This window comes from Glossina fuscipes, unplaced genomic scaffold (assembly GCF_014805625.2).
Source record: "Glossina fuscipes isolate IAEA_lab_2018 unplaced genomic scaffold, Yale_Gfus_2 59, whole genome shotgun sequence".
In the NCBI taxonomy this organism is placed as follows: domain Eukaryota; kingdom Metazoa; phylum Arthropoda; class Insecta; order Diptera; family Glossinidae; genus Glossina; species Glossina fuscipes.
In genome coordinates, this window is record NW_023998431.1 from 5,919,441 (window position 1) to 5,939,887 (window position 20,447).

The following is a 20,447-nucleotide window of genomic DNA, read 5'->3' on the forward strand; positions in this document are numbered from 1 at the left end:
CAGGGAATTTATATGTGCATCAAATTATGACTTATTATTGATAATCACGCCCAGGCATTTCAAACTGTTTACAATTTCAACATTGGCATCACCTTCCCTTAAAGTTTAAAGATGCAGATGTAGATTAGGGGGTCGATAGATTATAGTAAATGTTTTAGCCCAATTCACCTTAAGTTCATACAGCTCTTCCCGACGGGAAATACCGTCCAAATGGTAATCAATGTTAACTTGCTATCCTTCCAAAGTATCATCATTTTCTGTAAATAAAATCTGCAAATCCACGCCAAATACGTAAGTGTCGCACGAAGCTAGTTTAAACATATTAAAGAAATCATTCATATACACGGTGAAGAGCAAAGAGACAAGAGAGGCCTCGAGGACAACATTTCGCATTTTTGACGCCACCCACAAACACAAATTGTAAACGGGAAGCGGGATGCTATTAGGACAGCAGCTGACTCCGAAAAGTCAAAGTCCCGCACGAGTTTATGAATCAGCGGTTTAGGCGACACCCTTAGTTAGGCCCAGCGACAATAACATCGAAATATGCTTATCGCTTACTATATGTCCTGTTGAATCCACATTAGTTAGTAACAAAGAAGTAGTGCTACAACGTTTTCCTAACCATGCTGAGACTCAGAGAGTAGGGAATTATTGTCAAGGTGTTTGATAATTTGTTCTTTAATTATATGTTCAAAGACTTTCGAGAGAATAAGAACGATTGAAATTGGCCGGCGATTCGGAGACGAACACATCTTAGATCCTTCTCAGATTTAGTAAGAATGTGGTTAATAACACAAAAAAAAAAAATATGAGCATCAATCTTGGCGCATTAGCCTTAATTTTGTCAAATGCCGTTAAAAGTTCTAACATCTTTGTCGCACGAAATGAGAACAGCCCGTAACAGTCATTTAAGTCCAGCCAATTTTTACCAGCGTTTAAATAATTGTTGAGAAAATGATGATCGATGGCATTCATCTCAGCAGCACCCACATTTAAATCTTCAACATCGTTGAACACAAATTGGCGTAATTTACGTCACAGATGTTTATTGTTTGAAACTCTGAAAGTTAGCAAGTGCGCGTTACGCGTGCCTTTTCTAATGACATACTTGACTCTAGTCCTTTGTACGTATAGGTCCTTCAATTATCAGCATTCTTCTCACGTAAATACGCCCAGCAAGCTTGATTAAGCAGAGAAACATGAAATTTGATTTCACTACGGTTAAATCAATGCTTGCAGTTGACGGCAGTCTCGCGTGTAACTTTGAATATAATCTCATGAATTAGGTCCAAGTTAACATTCAATATGTTGATCTGATTATCCACGTCCGAAGTATTGTATATACCATTAAAGTCACATGCTTCAATTCTGGATCTTAGTGCCTAAGTATCTCGGGAGGTTATAATTGTAAAATGCCAGAGATACATCCACCTTACGCAAGCGCGTGTTTAAAGCGAGAGATATCTGCCGAACGAAATTGCCCAAAAATAATAGCTTCATATTAGCTATTAAAGAATAATCAAGAACGAAAGTAGAATAGGATTCAATAAATTGCAATTGAAGTCACTCATTATAACAGTACCAGCGTATTTGATTAAAATGTCACTCATCGCTCATTTAAGGGAGTAGACATCGCCACGCGCCACGTAAACAAAGCCAATCAGTCAAGCCCGATGTCTCTAACAAATAAGTTTTCCATCACCTCATTAGTCGACTGCACATGCAGGACGGAAAACCTGAGTCTATTTGAAATGTATAAAGCTACATCCCCACCTCTCCCCGTTGTTTTGTAATTGCGGCACAAATTATATTTCGGGATTTTAACCGAATTTGAAGAAACGTGGCCTATTCCACCAAGTCTCACTAAAACTAACCATCGTCCAATCTCTACCACGAATGAGATTAGTAATCTCGTCAATTTTCATATAACCTAAACATTGAGAATTCTGATGGCCAGATCTTACAGATGTCGCCAGTGCTATTTAGCAGGAAACGGAACGCGGTATCGTTGTTTAGGATTTAGGATTATTTAGCATTATAATAATAAAAGACAGGATGTTAGCGAGAAATTAGAGATTCTTAAAAAACAAAAGAACTCCAAATATATAAAATAGCTTATTTTTAAACCCTATAGAGTTTCAATGATAAACCTTATCGAGCAGGAGCAACACTAGCAAAGTTAGAAGGATCCGGTTGCGCCAGGAAAATTGTAAAATAGAAGAAATTGTTATTCTTTTTAATGGTTTCCTGATTGTTTCCGATTCTTCTTCCTTGACTGGTTCGCTTTTGCTCTTCTATCATCTCCTCTAGATGTATATATAGTGTTTTAGAAAATACGCGAACTAAACTTATTTAATTTTACAAGTTATCCGCCTGAGTGTCTTCAAATCTCAAGTGCGCTTTAAAGAAAAGAATTTATTCTCTGGTTAAATCTATTTAATGTGTATGTGTAAGATATAATCTAACTATCGATTCTTTCTTCCCACAAAAGATTGGATGTGACCAGCGTAAGGTTGTCGCAGAAAGGAAATTAATATATTAATATATTCGATAATTAATATAAAAAAACATTGCTAAGCGTAACGAATTTATAAATATTGTTAAAAAAAGATATTTAAGATTCATGAAAAATTAAGAAAGAAATACTTCGCCAACGACTCGTTATGATCTTTCAATTTCTCGAACCTAGTTACATTTTGGTCGTTACATTATATAAAGCATCTATCACGTAGCACACTTACTTCGAATCACGAGAATCTATAAATTTTTGATTTTTATCTCCTAACATCACTAAGGGTTTTTGTATTTCTTCTATCGATGGTACATTTTGATTTTGTCCCTTTTTATTTAATATCCAATTGCAATGAGCGGTATGCACAACTGCAACCATGATTTATTCCAAGCGCCACCAAACCAAATGACTACGAAACATTTTCAAAGCACAGAGTCGCTTATAATAAACAAAAAAAATTGCCAAAAATTCTTGAGTGCCCAACTAACAACTTCAATTGCCAGATCGTTTAATTTGCAAAACCGCCAGCTTTATGACTCACGCCATCTGTTAAAAGAGCTTTATAACTCACGAAATCTGTTAAAATTCATTGCAAAATGCAAATTGCCGTCGGCATTGCAAAATGAAAAAAGACTAGTAGGAGGTTTTCCAGAACCATTGCAACCATTGTGATATATATAACCAATAGGCCGCGTAAATGTACAAAAAAAAAGAAAATTTATTTGTTTAACTTCATTTTTTTTTTAAAGACTGAATTTCAACCGTGATAATTTTTAAACAAAGTCCTCGCTAAATTCCCTGTTGAAAGGCAAAGCGCAGAGTCGCTAAATTCCCTGATGAAAGGCAAAGCACAGAGTCGCTTATAATAAATAAATGGTTAAAAGCCCAACTTAACAGCTTAAACGGTAAATGGTTAAATGCCCAACTTAACCAACAAAGGGATTCGATTCTGTTAGATGACAGACCAAACGTATTTTAGGGCGCCATACATCAAAATCATACATTTAAGAAATTAAATCGCGATAATTATGTAAAGAATGCAAATCATGAATTTAATCACAAAACAAGTAGGAAGTTGCATTGAAAAGGAATTCAAATTTTATTCAATTTCAAATCAAATACGTATGTATCTATTTTAATTTAAATTCAATTTGAATTCAATTACAATTCAGTGCAAATTTAAGTTTAAAATCAATTCAAAAGAATTCAGAGCAAATAATAATGTCAATTTATTTCAATTTAAAATTAAATTTATTTCCTTCTAATCTAATACGATAATCGAGCCAAAAAAATATATTAATAAATGCCCAGAGAAATTATCCGGTTTGCTGGTGGATGTGCAATTTAATTCACTGTATCTGCAAAACGAACCCAACAATCACACAATCACAAATGAAAATTTAAACCAATCGAGGGAAGTCGAGCATTGAGGCTCGTGTTAGAAAAAAATGAAAGTAAATCGTGCACACATACAAAAAGGATAGTTGAGCAGAGGCATACATGTACACTCATTTTTTTTGAATTTTCTATAAATTAAAACACAAGTCTTCTTTCTTCTCAAGTTATTGGCGAAAATCTTATGGAATTTTGAATCTTTCCAATTCGAAGCTTATATTTAAGACTTCAAATTTTGAATTTGAGATGGGCTGGTAAAACTTTGAATTCATCAGTCACCTTAACTGAATTTATATTACTTTTATATGTTATTAATCTAAAACTTTTTATACTTTATTAATCTATACTTTATTAATTTAAAATCGAAAAATCAACAAATAAAAGTTTTCAATATATTCAGGCACCCGTGTCTTATTAGGGTCTCATGTATATATAAGAACTCCAACATACAACGTTCCCGGTTGATGAAAAAAAGACACGAAATAAAAGAGCCATTTTTCCTTTGTATATACAGACCAAGAGATTCATGTGTTTTAATATTTATTAACTTTGCTAATAAAAGGATTTCTACCTTAAATCGATTTAAAAAATTGAATTTTATCTTCATTCTTTTTTCCTTAAGGTGCATTTCTATTCCCTATTCATATTTTACTCAAGTCGTCCTTCTTCTGTCTTCAATATTTGTAGTTAGGAAAATCTGTGTTTTTGAACGAAGTAATAATTAAATAAATGAAAAAATGAACGAATATTTATATTTACCAATCTAATCTTAAAATTAAAGTTTTACTTTTAAGATTTCGTTATTATGTCTTTGGTTGATATATTTATAATATAATCGATAACGACCACTTGTTTTATATAGAATTAATTGAATGATTTATAACTTACACAATCTTTGTAAACGGTACTCAGATTTTACCTTACAAAAAAAAAACTGTATTAGTATCTTTTTAGCGAATTTTATCTTTTTTATGATATAAAGCCGAGTTTCTTGATACTACTTTCACTTAAATTTTTTTCTCTTTAAATTAAGGAAATCATACGATTTGCGAAAATACTTTTGCTCAGACATTTTGTTTCTAAGAAACAAAGCGGGCTCAATGATACTGCTCCAATCGATTTATAGCACCAGTAAATAACGGTATGCAAATTCACCAAATTGAAGATTCTTTGACCAGTAGAAATTTTTGTAGCCTACACCACTCATAATATATATAAGTATATATATTATTCAACGCCCAGGAGGGCTTGAGATAAACCCATTTTTTATTACACTGATCATTTCAGAAGTATTTTGTGGATCGATTTAGGCTTGCCTGTTTGTATCTGCTTTGTACCTTTGTGTTCAACCGACAGGCAGGGACTTTTAGGTATTTTAATCAAATTTGGTACGGCCCACTGTAGTGTTTTCGCTTGTTAAAATTTAAAATTGAAACCAAACCCAAACTCTTATATTGTTTCATTCCTGTCTCGTTTCATAGAATTTTGATATTATAATTTGTTGTTAACTTGGTGGCGAAGCAGAAATGTTTTCTCTTATTGTTCGGTAGTTACATTTACGTTATTGTCATTCTTTGCAAGCAAAAGTGTGATTAAAAAGTTTTAGCAAAATGTTTTTGCGATCATCGCTTAGAAGAATCCAACATTTGACTCAACGTCATATAACAACAACAGTTGTCGCTAGTGAAATGCCAGACTCCCTACGATCAACTTTGGTATCGAATGATTACCGTACAGTCGAATGTAATATTGCAGCGCAAAGTAAACTGCACGAGGGGAAATTCTATACTATACCGTCAGATGTAAAGAAACAACTTTTTAGTGGTGGTGGATTTCCTAAACAATTCGAAAATCAACTCAAAACGTTTACCGAAACTTGTTTAATGATCCGTCAACCTGCTTTAGAACTGATTCAATATATACATAACACAGACTTTAGCAAGCCGACTACGCGTTATGTGATATATGGGGAGAATGGTGTGGGAAAATCACTTGCGTTGGCACACGTGCTACATTACGGCTATCAGAACGATTTTGTCTTAGTTCATGTTCCTTGGGTACCCAATTGGATGAAACGTCCTAAAGAAATAGCTAATGCTTCACAAGAGGGTTTTATTGATTTGCCATTCGACGCGGCTGCCTGGTTGCTACACTTCAAAAATCACAACTCTAAATTACTGGGAAAGCTTGATTTAAAAACTTCCAAAGATTATATTTGGTCTAAACGTGAATCAACTCCTGCTGGTAGTACACTTTTGGAATTGGTGGAGCATGGAATTGCGCGTATAAAATTTGCGTCTGGCACCATAACGAATCTTTTGGCGGAATTGAAACTACACGCTACCGCTAGCCGTTGCAAGGTTATGGTGGCCATTGATGGCTACAACGCCTTTTTCCATCCGGAAACTAGAATTCTGACTGACAATAAACAAAGTGTTAGCCCTGATCGGATAACTTTAACTCAACCTTTTTTAAATATCACAAAGTATGATTGGATTAATGGCGTTTGCGTGTTGGTGATAGATAAAATTGGCATGACCGAAGGGTTTATGGAATCATACATGCCACGATATTTATTGGGTCGTACAGGTTTTGAGCACCTTGATCCTTTTGTGCCCGTTCGTATACAAAACTATAATGATAAAGAGTTTCATAGTTGTATACAATACTACTTGGATCGCCATTGGATACAAAAAACGCCAGATGGTTTTGAGGAGCAGCTAAAACATATGAGTAATAAGAATCCGTATTGTTTAATGCAATTAACAAGATCTTTGTAATAAAATAATAATCAGAAACCATCATGAAAGTACTTCCATTTTCGTTTTTATTAATTACATGTGTTATTAAACAAATTTCGCAATAGAAAGTTAATAAATTTACAAGAGGAATATAATTAATAATGAACCATTCGGAAGAAATTTAAAGAAAAATTAATGGAATTCGCGGAAATACTAGTTTATATCCTCTTCGCAATAAATGCTTCATTAATTTATGAAAATGGCATTCACTACTTCGCGTAAAATACTAATTTTAAGAGAGACATCAAAAGTGGTTTGTTGGGGACAGCGTGGATAGTTCCGCCTAGTTTACGCTAACCCTCCTTGTCATTTAACTAATCTTTTCTTCCGTCATGCAGGTGAAATTTTAATTATTTTCATGCTACGAGAATCCAATTTGTGTTCAAGCGCGTAACGATGATTATTTTCCTGATTTTTTTTCGATAATTTGTCCCTCATTCTCATGGCTTTATTCAATTGTTGTGTCAACCTGTTCCTGAATGGAGATGAATGCTAGATTAAAATAGATTGCTTTGACTAACGCGGATAAAGAGAACTTCATTTTAATATTGCAAAACTTTCTGTATTTGGTGTTCTATTTTTTTAACAATTAATGGGTCTTCGTGGCGTACCTTCGAGTAAAATTTCTTTATATTACTTAATTATTTTAACGTTTACTTACAACATAAAAAATGAGTAAACTCTTCATTTGATGGATACTAAAAATAAATTAATTCTATTTCACTTATTTGTGGTACATATTAACTTTTTAGCAAGTTCCTGTTAAAAAACCAAATGAGCATAGTCGAGATTTAATAAGTGTAAACAAAATAGATCTCTAGGTCCAAAAATATTAAAATTAAAGCAAGCAGGAGACTCGTAGACAGTAAAGATGAATTTTGTATATCCTTGAACGTATCCTTGAAACGTGGAAAAAATGTTCGCATTTAGTTTATTCAGACCAACAAAAGCCCAACTACTGATAATATTGGCGAATATATTTGTTAATTGCAGAGATTTGCCTTATATTAAACCGGAAATATATCATGACAGACACTAGACTTGAAATCTGATGGGGCGAAAAAGTCGAGGCCAATCTATAAACTCATGCCCATAGTGAAACATACCGGTAGCGCTAACAGCTATTAAGGCACCCGAGAAAAGCATGAACAGCAAATTTTCAGTTTTAAAATTTGGTGGCATTAAAGCTGTTATGTACAACATAGCTACGGCGAACACCAGTATGGATGGAAACTGTTAAATGCAAAAAAAGTATAAAAACCGGAATGTTTTACCTAATATTAAACTTACGGCGTTATAACGCCACGAACGTTTCACTTCCAAAGGAGCGCATAAGGGGTCTGTAACTACATAACGACCCAGGAACAAATCAATGCCATCCTGAAGATAATTTAATCCATATAAATATTTCGATTTTAAATGTTTTCACAATGCTTTTACCTGCCTAAAACCATCAGTAAAATTATTTATGTAATAACGGGTAAGAGCATTAACACCATCCTGCAATAGCCCTCTTTTGGTTCGTTTACCGGTACGTGTAAAATCCGTTTTTAAAGCTCCTGTGCCGGAATATTGCATTGAGATCATATCAGCATTATCGGCCCAAACCGCTTTGAATATCAATTCAAAATTTGGCGATGCTGTTTCAATTTTTTGACTTGGATGTAAAATGCCTAGTTTTTCAAGGGTTTTCTGCAAAGAGCGTTTAGCCAACATACTCTGCACCACATTAGTACGGTCCAGACAATCAATGCAATTTGTACGGAAGACACCCTTTTGAGTAGAAATCGCTTTATGACTGTTAACTATATGAAATTCAGAGAACTGGTCTTGTTCATGTGCTAAACGATCAATTAGTATTGTTAAACGATCATAGCGTATTTTTTTGCACTCGGCGTGAAAATCGAATGCCTCATAACGTAGTTTAGAGTTTTTGAGCAACTGAAGCAAATTGCGAAAGAACGATTCCAATTCACCTTCAGAACCGCTTTGATTAACCTGTAATTTGTAAGATATCGTAAAGTATTAGATATATTAATGGATACACAATTTTTTACCAAATTAACCAGAACTTGCTGACCATACAAAGCAATCTGTTCTTCAAAGTGTCGCTTACAAGCTAATAAATGGTCCTTTCCATTTATCTTATGTGGCCGGGGTTTATAACGTAAATTTGGTAATTGACTCCAGTAGAACGGCATGCTGCCCCGTGTCTGTAAAATTAGTAGCTATATTAAAGTCGCAACTACATTAAGCTACGCTTTACCTGCACGAATGACACGCACTGGCCATTGTATTCTACAATTTGTTCAGTTTCTACAAAATTGGCTACTTGACCATCGTCGTTGATGCCTCGACTAAAGAACCGTGTGCCTGCTTTATGAACAGAACGTCTGGATATTATAGACCAGAAGAATGTTTGGCCATTAATTTGAACTTGATTTACCGAAACAACTACAATATGCATTAATATAATTAGTAGGAGAAATGTCAATATAATTAGCTAAAAAATTATTCTTACATCCTAATATTAGAGGCAATTGAAATTTGTTCATATCTGAACATTTGAAATTGCTTAGTAACGACTTATTCCATACGAAACGATCATCAATGCCTTCCATTAAACTTTTTTGCTAAAAATGTTTATTATTAAAAAGACTTGGTTTCATTAAAAAATTTTACGTACTTGTTTTATTTTCGCTGACAGATGATGTGCACGCTGCTGACTGTGCGTTAAGTTGTAAGCGTAAGAGAAATAAAAATGCGGTGTATCCATTGTCTTACGAAGCATTTTTAAAAGAACTTCGTTATTCTTCAATTGATGGGCATTTAGGCAAGCGTTAGGAATGTATGGTATTATATCATAGCCAGCTAAGCGCCAAATCACAGCATCATTTATCATGCCAACATACAAGCGGTGCGTGGCTACCAGCAAATAGTTTGAACCAATTAATGAAATAGTGCCCAAAATGCCACATACCCGGCGTGTGGGCATTCGGTGATTGAGTTGACTTGTTTTTACTGAAATTTTATTCAAATGTATAGGAAGGTAGTTAATTAGGTAAAGAGTTATTACTGTATGTACACTAGCTTTGCAACAAACCTACTATATACAATAAGAATTGAATGATAGTTGAGCTCGTAACAAATTTATAAATTACTTTTCGTGCTTGCTACTCTTTTCAAGTTTTAACTTACACTGAACTTTTGCTTCGCTGCAATTCCGATCGATTATTAAGAGTTCTTCTTTACCATTTGGTTCCACTATAAAACATTCTGGTGTTATATATCTTGAATAAGAAAGAATATTAGAACTTATAACAATAACAAAAATCAATAAATTGACCAGAGTGTACTTCTTTGTGTGTCAAGTGCAATAATATATTGTCGTTTAAAATGGTCGTTTTGTTTGCATACTATACAAACGAAGGTCTCATTTGATTAAGATTTGTATGTGTGCCACTTTATATGGTAACATCAACACACTCATGTATGTACGATTTAAAGGTAACTTACAAGTTCATGTCATCATAACATAAGTCCCAATTCGATATTGCCTTCATTATGAAGAAACCACTTTTGCGTTTTTGAATAATTGGAAATAAGGAAAAAAAATACAGTAATTTTAAATAAATTGATCACTTTTTTTTACAAATAAAATTTTAGGCGCTATTTTTTCGTTCTCATTAAGTGACAAATCAATCTTGTGGACTTTGTTAAGATGGATTACTTTCTTTCTTGTTTTATGATTTTTTACACATTTTTTTATAATTTTTAAATTAGGTTAGCATGCTAATAATAATTAGAAAAAGTTATTCAAAAACCACCATATGATGAATGAATTTTGACTTGCAGAAGCAAAATAGAGCTATGACGTGTGACAGATAAACCGTTATAGCATTGCCATTAGAAAAAGTTTTATGTTATTTTAATTGCGAATTAATAATATAATTGCTAGGGTTACCGAGATTTTTTGTTTTTTAAAAAACAAGATTACCGTGCTTTCCGTTCCGGTCCCTACACGTATTATTGCGTATATTTGGATTTGTACAATAACTACCAGGGTTGTTTGTTGTATAATTTTGGTTAATTTTGGAAGAATTTTACCTCACAAAGAATAGCGTTAGACAGATATTAATTTTACGAAGTTTTTGATAGAACTATATTCGCAGTATTTTTAAATGTCATTTAAAAAAAGAATATGTTATATATCAAACAATTCGTACAATTTCTTCTTTCTCAACGTGGAACTATTTTCCATAATAGCAGACATAGTTGGATTGAAAATTACAATTTCTTCCCATTTAATTTTTGTACTTCTGGTTAGTTTGCGTCCATAAGATTTCTATTCAAAAACATTATATATTATAAGATGTGACATTTCGTTAATACGATCCTAGCAAAAAAATATTGCGTGGCGGATCAAGATGACAAAATATTGAAGGATAATCCGGCCGATAGTTGGTTTTGTTGCGATCACATAAGACTTTTGTATTATTTTCGTCGCTGTCTTTCATATGTAAACGAAAAGACCGAAGAAGGAAGCATAATGATGTTTGTATTTATTTGTCAAAATTCAAAAAATAACGACTGGTCTTTTTCCTTGATAAATTAAAAAACAAACGCATTAAAGATTTTCAAATTTGTTGAGAAGGGAAAGGAGTACTTCCTGATATAAAAATCGATAAAAGGATGAGTAAACACATTAAGGGAACTAGGTAAGGTAGTTTTTTAGTACATTTTTTAAATTAACGAAGATAACACTTGCATTATTTGTAAAAATAATAGATCTACCCGTTGTCGTGTTAGCATGCGTCCATTTTGACGCCGCAATGATAATAAGTATTCTCCTAACAAACTATGTTAATTGATTATTTATGTTCCAATGGCCACGTTTTAAAATGTACAAAATGTACAAATGTGAAAATCTAACGATTACAATTAAGAGAAAGATTTAATCTAACGGGCAGAAAAGGCATTAAGATTGTTGATAATGATTTGTGGCGTCTTCCTATGGCTTAAACCGTTTTTTGTTCTAGTTCTATAAGAAAAATTATTAACCTTTGCTTAAGTTGCGGTTGTTATTAGCGTAACTAATTATGGCGGAAATAACCGATAAACACATAATAAATGTGCATTAAAACATAACAAATTTATTAATATCATTGTCATTATTTAGTGAAGGTGAACAATGTTATATAATAGAAACATATAATCATTATATTTAATGAGTCGCCGCCTCAGTTCGTAATTATAAAAATTTCCTTAAGATATAGGTTTGTAGGAATTATTAATTTTTAATTTAAAGTTGTTGGCAGCCATGTAGAAAGTATTTGGAGAATGAAAAAGTTGGCAAACTTAAGTTTATTAGTAAAAGATGTTAAACGAAAAATTGGAGTTTTCTTTAAATAAGTAATTTGCGGCTGGTGGCGGAATGTGTTAATATTTGCGAGCGTTTGTTGCGTCGATATTCTTGACTAATAGCAAATGACCGCACCACAAGTTATAAAGTGATCTAGAAGCAAATCGATAATGAAGGACGTTTTCAGGGGAATATCTAAAAATTATTAGGTGAGAAAGCGCAATTGTTGCAGAGAAAATCGAGGACGATAAATCGTTCAACGCCAAGGTAAGGAAACTGCACTGAAAAAGGTCGATTTCTGCTGGCAAATCCCAAGTGATTTCGAGGATGGTCATGAGAAACTTATGAATCTTTTTTGTGTTTTTTCTTTAATTTGATCTAAAAGAAGATCATTTTAATACGTAATGTTGGCAAATTTTGAATCTTGTAATTTTTTATATTTTTATATGTGTCAATTGTACATTTGATATGTGCATATACTGTGAGAAGCCAAAGCCTCACTGGTCACTCCGGCCCTGTTATGCTCTGTTTGCCTTTTGAGGAACGGAGCGACAAGCTTTGACTAAAGGACCATTTCTGAACTTACCAAAGCGATTAACATTTTAAGGGACCACTCTCAGGAAACTCTGTGAAAGAATGTTAAGCTGCACTTAGAATCGCAAAACCGTGTCAGTGAATCTTAATCCGGCTTCAGACGCTGTAAATCCGCTCATGACAACATCATTACTTTTGGGCCGCTTTCAATCTAATTTTTGCTAAAGGTCAAACCCCTATAGGTTGTTTTCTAGACAATTCAGCAGCTTTTGACTTAGTCAACATCATCGCTCTAAGATCCACACTACTCTCTTTACATCCACCCACAAGATTCTACAGCCTATCAACTCTTTCATTACAAAAACAAATGACGACGACAACGTTACCACAACCTGGATGTCCTACACGTGCTCCGTATTAAGTCCAATATGATGCAACATTTACATTAAAGATGTATTTTACCTGAAAATGTTTTGTTATTGGGATAAGCAGATGACCTTGTTATTTCCCGCTCACATTCTGATCTGGTCAGGCAAACCGTACATTCCGCTTTAGAAGTAATTAATACCAACCAAGAGTCCCTACAGTTCTCGTCGTTCACTCGCAAGACGAACTACATACCTTTATCTCACAAGCGCAAACAACTTATCACTGCACCGCTTCATATCAATGACTCTCATATACTATACGTCAATTCTTTGGGCTTTTTACACAAAAGACTTTCCCTTGTGCCTCATATTAACACGGTCGTCAAAGAATGGTTCCAACTAATGAACGTATTTTTTATTTATTTATTTTATTTACTTACACATGAAATTCAACTAAAACAAATTAACAGTCGAATTCAATTGACTCTTAGATGTAAATCTTGTATTAATTAATATTAAAAAGTAGTATAGACTATACAGGGAGAAGTAAAAAAAAAAAGAAATTATAATAATAATTAAATAATAATTCATGTATAAATAAATAAGAAGAAAAACAAAAAAGCATGTATACAACTAGCGCAGAGTCACACCCACAACTACAGAAGCACAAGTACAGAAGCAAATTGCAAGTAAAACCTTAAGCCATCCCAAACATGCAAAAGCTTGGCAACTGACACAGTAATCAACACCAATTAGTTTTCGAATCATAGTGAGATATTAGGATTAAAAACTATTTCAAATAAGATAGAGGAAAATCGCGTGTATTAAGCAAAGTGGGCTTGATAAACTTTAAAGAATGCGATATTGAAATTAAGTGATAGCCATCATTTAGATTTCTGCAAACAACTCTGAACGGGTTAAACAGCTCATAACTTACATTGACGCAGCTTAATGAACATAAAGTACCTAGGGAAGCGATTAGGCACATTAAAGGTTATCTCACCAAATAATGTGGACGAATCGATAGTACCATTAATTAAGAAGGAGATAACAAGAATAAATCTACGTTTCCCAATTGACGTTAAGGATAACAGAAGCAACCTATTTTTATAAGGAGGCAAAGAGACAAGCGGGTCCAATCCAATTTCCTAAGAGCACCAAAACTGCTTTTGAACCGATTTAATTGAATTTACGTAACACCTGTAGGAGGGAGACCACATAATCGAGGCATTCTCAAGTATTGGTTTAACTAAGCAAATGTATAGCTTCTTTGTAATGTAATGATCCTCCAGCACTTTGGATTACCTCTTAATGAAACTAAGCGCGAACCTAGCTTTACTCAAAGAGAGCTCAATGTGCAAATTAAAACGTAGTATTTCGTCGAATAGAATCCTTAAATCGATGAACGAATCAACGTTTTCCAAGTTGTGTGAGTCAATGAAGTACTCAGTGGTGAATTACTTCCATCTTAAAAAAGAAAGCTTCTTGCATTCTTTTAATTTCATAAAATCAACGAGCACCATTTAAGAAAATTATTTATGTCAAAATAAAACTGATTCCAAGGAGAAGTAAGAAAACAGTTTAACATCATCAGCGGAAATTAAGATTGGCTGGATTTAAGCACCGAGGGGAGACCATTAAATTATAAGTTAAATAAAAGGGGTCCTAAATGGCTGTCTTGAGGGACCGCAGACGTCATGGCCAATTCATTCGAAGTGATGAAGTTAAACGGAACCCTGAATAAACCCTGCAAAGGGTTTGCTAAAATCTGTGTATATGGCATCCGTGCGAAAGCCAATAGGAAAAGCCTTGAAAGCATGGCAAGTAAACTCTAAGAGATTTGTGACAGTAGATCTTGCTTTCAGAAAGCCATGCTGGAATGGAGAAATAGAAGTTTGGAAAGCAAAAACTAGATACTTGATAACAATTTGCTCAAACAATTTAGGTAAGACACTCAACTTGGCCATGCCTCTATACGTGATCTCTATTTACAGATTTGTGAATTGGAATAAGGAAACGACTCTTTCAACCCAAAGAGAAAGCACCTGATTTCAAGGACTGATTAAAAATCATTGCAAAAACACCACATAGAGGAAGTTGGATTTGGCGAGTTAGAGTAGTTCAGCAGACCATCATGCCTGTAATAAAAGGAAATACAAATTGGTAGATGATACGGATCCTTAGATAAACTAAAAGGTGGACCGTGACTTACAGCTATTTCCGGGAAGTTGGCAAAGCAAAGATCTAACAGTTTGCCATTACAATTAGGAGTATGGATGCATTGAAATAAATTAAAATCAAATAATTCATTGAAGAACGCAATAGCTCCATCAAATATTGAAGTGGGGGCCATACAGTCAGAATTATAACTATAACACCAAGTGACTTGTGGCAAATTGAATCCCACAACGCTATGACTATATAAGTAGATTTAGGCTTTTTGGCCACGTCACAAATGAAGACAGCATATTTCTTGTAAATAGAGATATCCGAATTTGGCGGGAGAGAAGAGCAGGTTATGTATAATTGTTCACTGCCGTCAAGCAGACGTCATCCCTATTAGAAACAATAGGATTTGCGCGTAGAGAGTTTTCAATTGGTGAAAATATAGAGAGTGACCACCCTTCCACGTGCAGCATGTGCAACTTGCCCAGCATGGTGATCAGCAGACACTGGCGAACAACCAGGGGGAGGGGCGGAATTGGTATTTTCATTAATATTTTTTGAATATATACACAATGTAGCCTGAATGGCACCACTGGGAGGAGATCCATGACTAAAACATTCGCGAAGCCAACGGGTAAAGAATCGTTCAAATTCAGGGCTCGTTTTCATTCGATATGAAAACACACTCCTACGTCAAATAATAACAGACAAGAGATAGAAGAGAGAGATTGCGAAAAAAAGCAAAAAAGTTTGACTCGTACACAAAAATCATCTTTCAAATTATACGTAAACTTCGCACTACCAAAGACACAGTAAATAAAAAGGAACCCAACAGAAAAAACTGTAAACTTATTACGGAGAGCACAACTGCTGATCGTAAAAACCAGAACGAATATCACGAATAACACAACTCAATTAATTAAATTATTTTAAACTTTATAATGAATTATTTTTTAAACGTGTATAAACTTATGAAGCAATAATATAAGAAAAAGAAATTGCAAAATTTTTTCGCACTTAGTAGAACAGCACGACTACAACGGGCGCGCTAAAATCCATATGTGGCATATCCAGGGGCTCTGATTTTCTTTGCATAATAAAATTATAGACCAACTTCATGAGACCGAAATGGGAACCCGTCTTGTTCATTCCTAGTTATTCCTACAGGGAAGAGGACTTTTGAGGCTCTGTAGGGTTCATTCCTTTAATCGCCATGATCTCTATTCACATTCCGTGCTTAAAGCAAATGGTAGACATGGCGACTCTACACTAGAGGTTTATTTACATACCAATGTCGTCATTAATAAGATTTTGTCTTTAGAGAATCAATTGGGTTTACCTTCAATTTACGATCTTTTATCGCCGAGCCCATCTCACTCCCTTTTTAAAATATTGTTTGAAAGCTTGACAGTTTTAATAATGAAAAGTTTTGCAAACACACTTCATTGTTTAATAGAAAATATTCAATTGGCAGCAACGATGCAACGTCTCGGGAGACGACCACCACTTGTTTTCTTTAGCTCCGCAAATAAACCTTAATCCATAGTTTCAGCACTATAATCTTGGTCGTGATCTGTTTCATCAATGTTCAACCACACTAACTGCAACGAACATCTAAACAAAATGAATATAACAGTCAGCCCCTCGCGCACGTGCGGTGCGCCACAATTGCCGGAACATCTGGTTCAGTCCGAATGTCAACATACCTTTCCGCCGATGCATGTCTCGTACACTGTCCCAATATTATCTTAACAATGCCACCATCCTGGAATACTTCACTCTCGTAATCTGGCACCTTACACTAAAATCTTCGCCTTTTTTCCAACCATGCAAACTAAATATATAAACTAAAATGTCAACTCACAAAATAATAGCAACAACATAAAGAAAACAAAGCCACATATATGACAATAAAATGAACAAAAAATAATAAATCAACGAGAGAATATGGAAAATGATATGTTACAAGACACAAAAACAACAAAACATCAAAAGATTAGAGAGAAAAAAACAAAGAAAACGTAGCGGGTTCTTGGTTTGAACGTTAATAAATTTGGCACTCACCTGTTGTTGATTCGCTGAATACTTAAGAAAAAAAAGAGTCAATCAATAACAAGATTATGCAAACGTAAATAAAAACAAAATGAAGCTAAAGTTTTTCATAAAATGAAATGATATAAAAAAGTATATAAAAAATGGGACGAAGACGAAAAGTAAGTTTACAGAAATTATGCCAATATTTTGTTTGCATTCATTTTACTTTTACCTCTGGTTTTTAGTTTTGCGCAGATCACAAATACAAGATCAAAAAAAAAAAAAAAAAATGAGTGCTAACACATTGTCCCTACACAAAACCGGAGGATAGACACTTGTTTTAGTTCTGACTTTCGACGAAGAGAGAATTGCCGAACTGACGAATTTACCAACAAAAAGTTTTGCAAACGTGGTGTTGCCGCCAATAAGTGGAAGACAGCCGTGAGTATAATTATAATTTAAAATTTTGGGTTTATTTTGTAATTGTTTTTTATAAATGTTTAGAAGCCCTCACGTGATAGTTAGCGCAGCCGAGAATGACATTCCAAGCAAGAAACGAAAATAAGAAATAACCTTTGTGGCGCCGCCACTGTCAAACAATCAGTAATTGACGACGAATTCGCAGGATTAAATTATGGAGGGGAGCGCTCAAAAGCCACATCGCAGTGGGAGTATTATTTAAACTTCGTAGAAAATGCCTTTAAATCCTTGGTCATTTCAGTAAATCCCATCTTCTGTATGAACAATACCTAAAACTCTATATTTTTCTGTCGGCATTTAGTACGTGAACAGCGGCCTTTGGCCGAATAAGACAGAGCATTACCAATTTTGGCATCGAAGCCAACACATTTCATATAAGCGACACATTCACATGGCTAGGACACCGCGAAACGAACCGGCCCCTTTTTTAGGATGCACTTTGAGTACACGCAGTCCCTTTTTGCAAAATAAATTTGCAATAAATTGTAGGCATGTCAGTCGGAATTAGACTTTTTAGAAAAACTTCCAATTCAATAGAAAATTTCGATTCAATACGAACTTTATAGAATTTTCCAACTTAAACAAATCATACTTTTTCGAGATTTAAAGAAAACAGACTAATTTATTCAATTCAATTTCTTCTTATATACATTTTTTTGTATTGTACATTACTGAAAGAAAACCCAGCTCAAACACTCAAAGATGTTTCGAACAGCTTAGCAGTTCACGAACCCACTATTTTTAGACGGTTACATGCGATGGAAACGATCCAAAAAAAAAGGACACTTATTGCAAGAGTTACCTAGGGATACACTATTGCAGCTCGAACGGGAAGTACTGCCATACCCAGCATACTCACCAGACGAAGCGTTTTCTGATTACCACTTGTTTACACTGATGAAGCATGGCTTGGTTGGCACCTAGCTCCGCAAAGTTGAAGAAGTGCAAAAATTGATCGGTGGTTGGATCATTGTCAAACCGGTATAAGTTCTTTCAGAACGATATCGCCATCTTGCTGGAAATATGGTAAAGTGTTGTAGAAAATGACGGAAAATTATTTGATTAATATACATTTACACCAATTTTTCTTTGTAAATCTCTTTTCCAAGTGAAAATATGTTAAAATTACATGCAAGCGCCTGATACGCATACCATAGCACACATTCACACACAAAACACAGAATTCTGCTTTGCGAACATTTGAGAAAACGTCACGTCATATCAAGCAGCTACTAATAGAATCTTTGGCCATACAAATATTAAGAATGAGAGCACAAGCGATCAAATTACAACTAATTAAGAGTTACTGCAGTTATTAAATAACAAAAACGAAAAGTCTGTAAAAATTCCCAAGATTGAATTTTGAACAATATGTTAGACAATCTTGTCGTTTATTTATCCCCGGGAGTACATAATGATTTTATTGCGCAAGTGCTGCTAACGAAATGTCTTGTTTTATAATGTCTAATATTTTTGATCTTATCCAATTGTTATTTTTGTTTTTAATATAATATGTAGTGAAAACAGAAATTTGTCAACGAAACACATTATTTTAAGATAGAAGAACAGGAACTATTGATTTGTTTTAGAAATAAGCTTCCTTAAACTCGTCGACTAACTCGTCTTTGTGGTTCGAAATTACAATTAGGTGTTAACACATGTGCAAAAAATGCAAGGAATCTAATTAACGCTCGCTTATAAACTGGATGTTAATCCCTGCTTGAATTAAGAAAATGAAGAGAATTAGTGGAGACATATGGCCTACAAAAAGTGAAAAGGATGAAATAACACTGAGTATTTTAGTTTGCTTTTTTATTCAGCATTATTTCTAGTCAGACACAAAACGGCATTCAAAAATCTTCGATATTGTTTATACCTAAACTTTGCATTGTATAGAAAAGAAAACACAAAAAACTATAAACTCTATCTAAAGCAAAAATTTTCTTTACATATTCGCACACAATTGAACTTTACGTTTGTCGCTGGACGATTTGAACCAAAAAGTGAGATGCATACAACAAATCTCAACGAAAAGTTACGTAGATGCAACAATCTGCTCGATAAAGACTGAAAGAAGAGTTTGAAACAATTCACAATCAAAATTATTTCCGAATAATTATGTATGAAAACTGTATACATCGTTTCCGCTTTTTGGTAATTTTGCATTATGAATGACATCGTCACCCATTATTTCTTAGCAACTCTCTTTTTTTGGAATATACATGCACAACAGCTGTAACATGACCGCTTTCATATATGTCAAATGAGACGGAAGCAATTGTTTGGAACAAGTTGACGTTAAAATTTAATGTTCAGAGTTGCATACATAAGAAAAATTAGCTCTAAAAAAACAACAATATAAAAAAAATTATTTTACGTACAAACAGAACTGTACAAACAAGTTCGAAATTGTAAGCGGCAGTAATTTACGTAACTAACTACCGTTACACTTCTGCGTTCTAATAAAAGAAAATCTGTGTCATGAAGCTAGGTCAACATTCGTAATATCTACTGATCACAACTGTTCCTAAGTGTAAAGTAAGCATGCATGTCATCGCATGTATTGATTAAGAAAATGAGTTTTCTTCTGATCTATTAAATAAAAAACTACTTCTTATATACTGTAAGAATACTCTTTTTTTCTTTTTTTTTTTTTTGATACGTTGAATGGAGATGGACTAAGCCAATAGATTTGTGGCTTATATGTCCGATAAGAATACTCAGAACAAAACCGAAGAAAGGAAATGCCTGCAAGAAGTGCAAAGCAGTATTTTACCAGATTAATGTTTTTA

At 34.0% G+C, this 20,447-nt stretch overlaps 2 protein-coding genes and 1 long non-coding RNA gene across 3 annotated transcripts; 2 read left to right on the forward strand and 1 right to left on the reverse strand.

The window, feature by feature from the left end:
* Positions 1-5,411: 5,411 nt before the first annotated feature.
* On the forward strand, positions 5,412-6,726 carry LOC119637340 (28S ribosomal protein S29, mitochondrial). Its single transcript, XM_038033310.1, has one exon. It carries the CDS (start codon positions 5,521-5,523, stop codon positions 6,688-6,690), a length of 1,170 nt encoding a protein of 389 aa, XP_037889238.1. The 5' UTR covers positions 5,412-5,520; the 3' UTR covers positions 6,691-6,726.
* Positions 6,727-7,062: 336 nt separating this feature from the next.
* On the reverse strand, positions 7,063-10,584 carry LOC119637450 (phosphatidylinositol-3-phosphatase SAC1). The gene is made up of 9 exons (XM_038033469.1): positions 10,228-10,584; positions 9,910-10,001; positions 9,398-9,732; positions 9,233-9,344; positions 8,978-9,165; positions 8,769-8,924; positions 8,152-8,709; positions 8,002-8,091; positions 7,063-7,944 (listed from the first exon to the last, which is right to left on the reverse strand). The coding sequence occupies exons 1-9, from the start codon at positions 10,272-10,274 to the stop codon at positions 7,747-7,749; spliced, it is 1,776 nt and encodes a 591-aa protein (XP_037889397.1). The 5' UTR covers positions 10,275-10,584; the 3' UTR covers positions 7,063-7,746.
* Positions 10,585-17,419: 6,835 nt separating this feature from the next.
* On the forward strand, positions 17,420-20,255 carry LOC119637490. Its single transcript, XR_005247259.1, has 3 exons — positions 17,420-17,616; positions 17,680-18,681; positions 18,765-20,255. It is a non-coding gene; the product is annotated as an uncharacterized LOC119637490 (long non-coding RNA).
* The last annotated feature ends 192 nt before the right edge of the window (positions 20,256-20,447 follow it).

Bases quoted from the DNA above. Each gene is read 5' to 3' on its own strand.
- LOC119637340 (XM_038033310.1), top strand. From the start codon at position 5,521: ATGTTTTTGCGATCATCGCTTAGAAGAATCCAACATTTGACTCAACGT.
- LOC119637450 (XM_038033469.1), bottom strand. From the start codon at position 10,274: ATGAAGGCAATATCGAATTGGGACTTATGTTATGATGACATGAACTT. The intron at 9,166-9,232 runs GTAAGAATAATT...TGCATATTGTAG, and splicing joins ATTGCCTCTAATATTAGGAT to TTGTTTCGGTAAATCAAGTT. The intron at 8,092-8,151 runs GTAAAAGCATTG...AATTATCTTCAG, and splicing joins TTACTGATGGTTTTAGGCAG to GATGGCATTGATTTGTTCCT.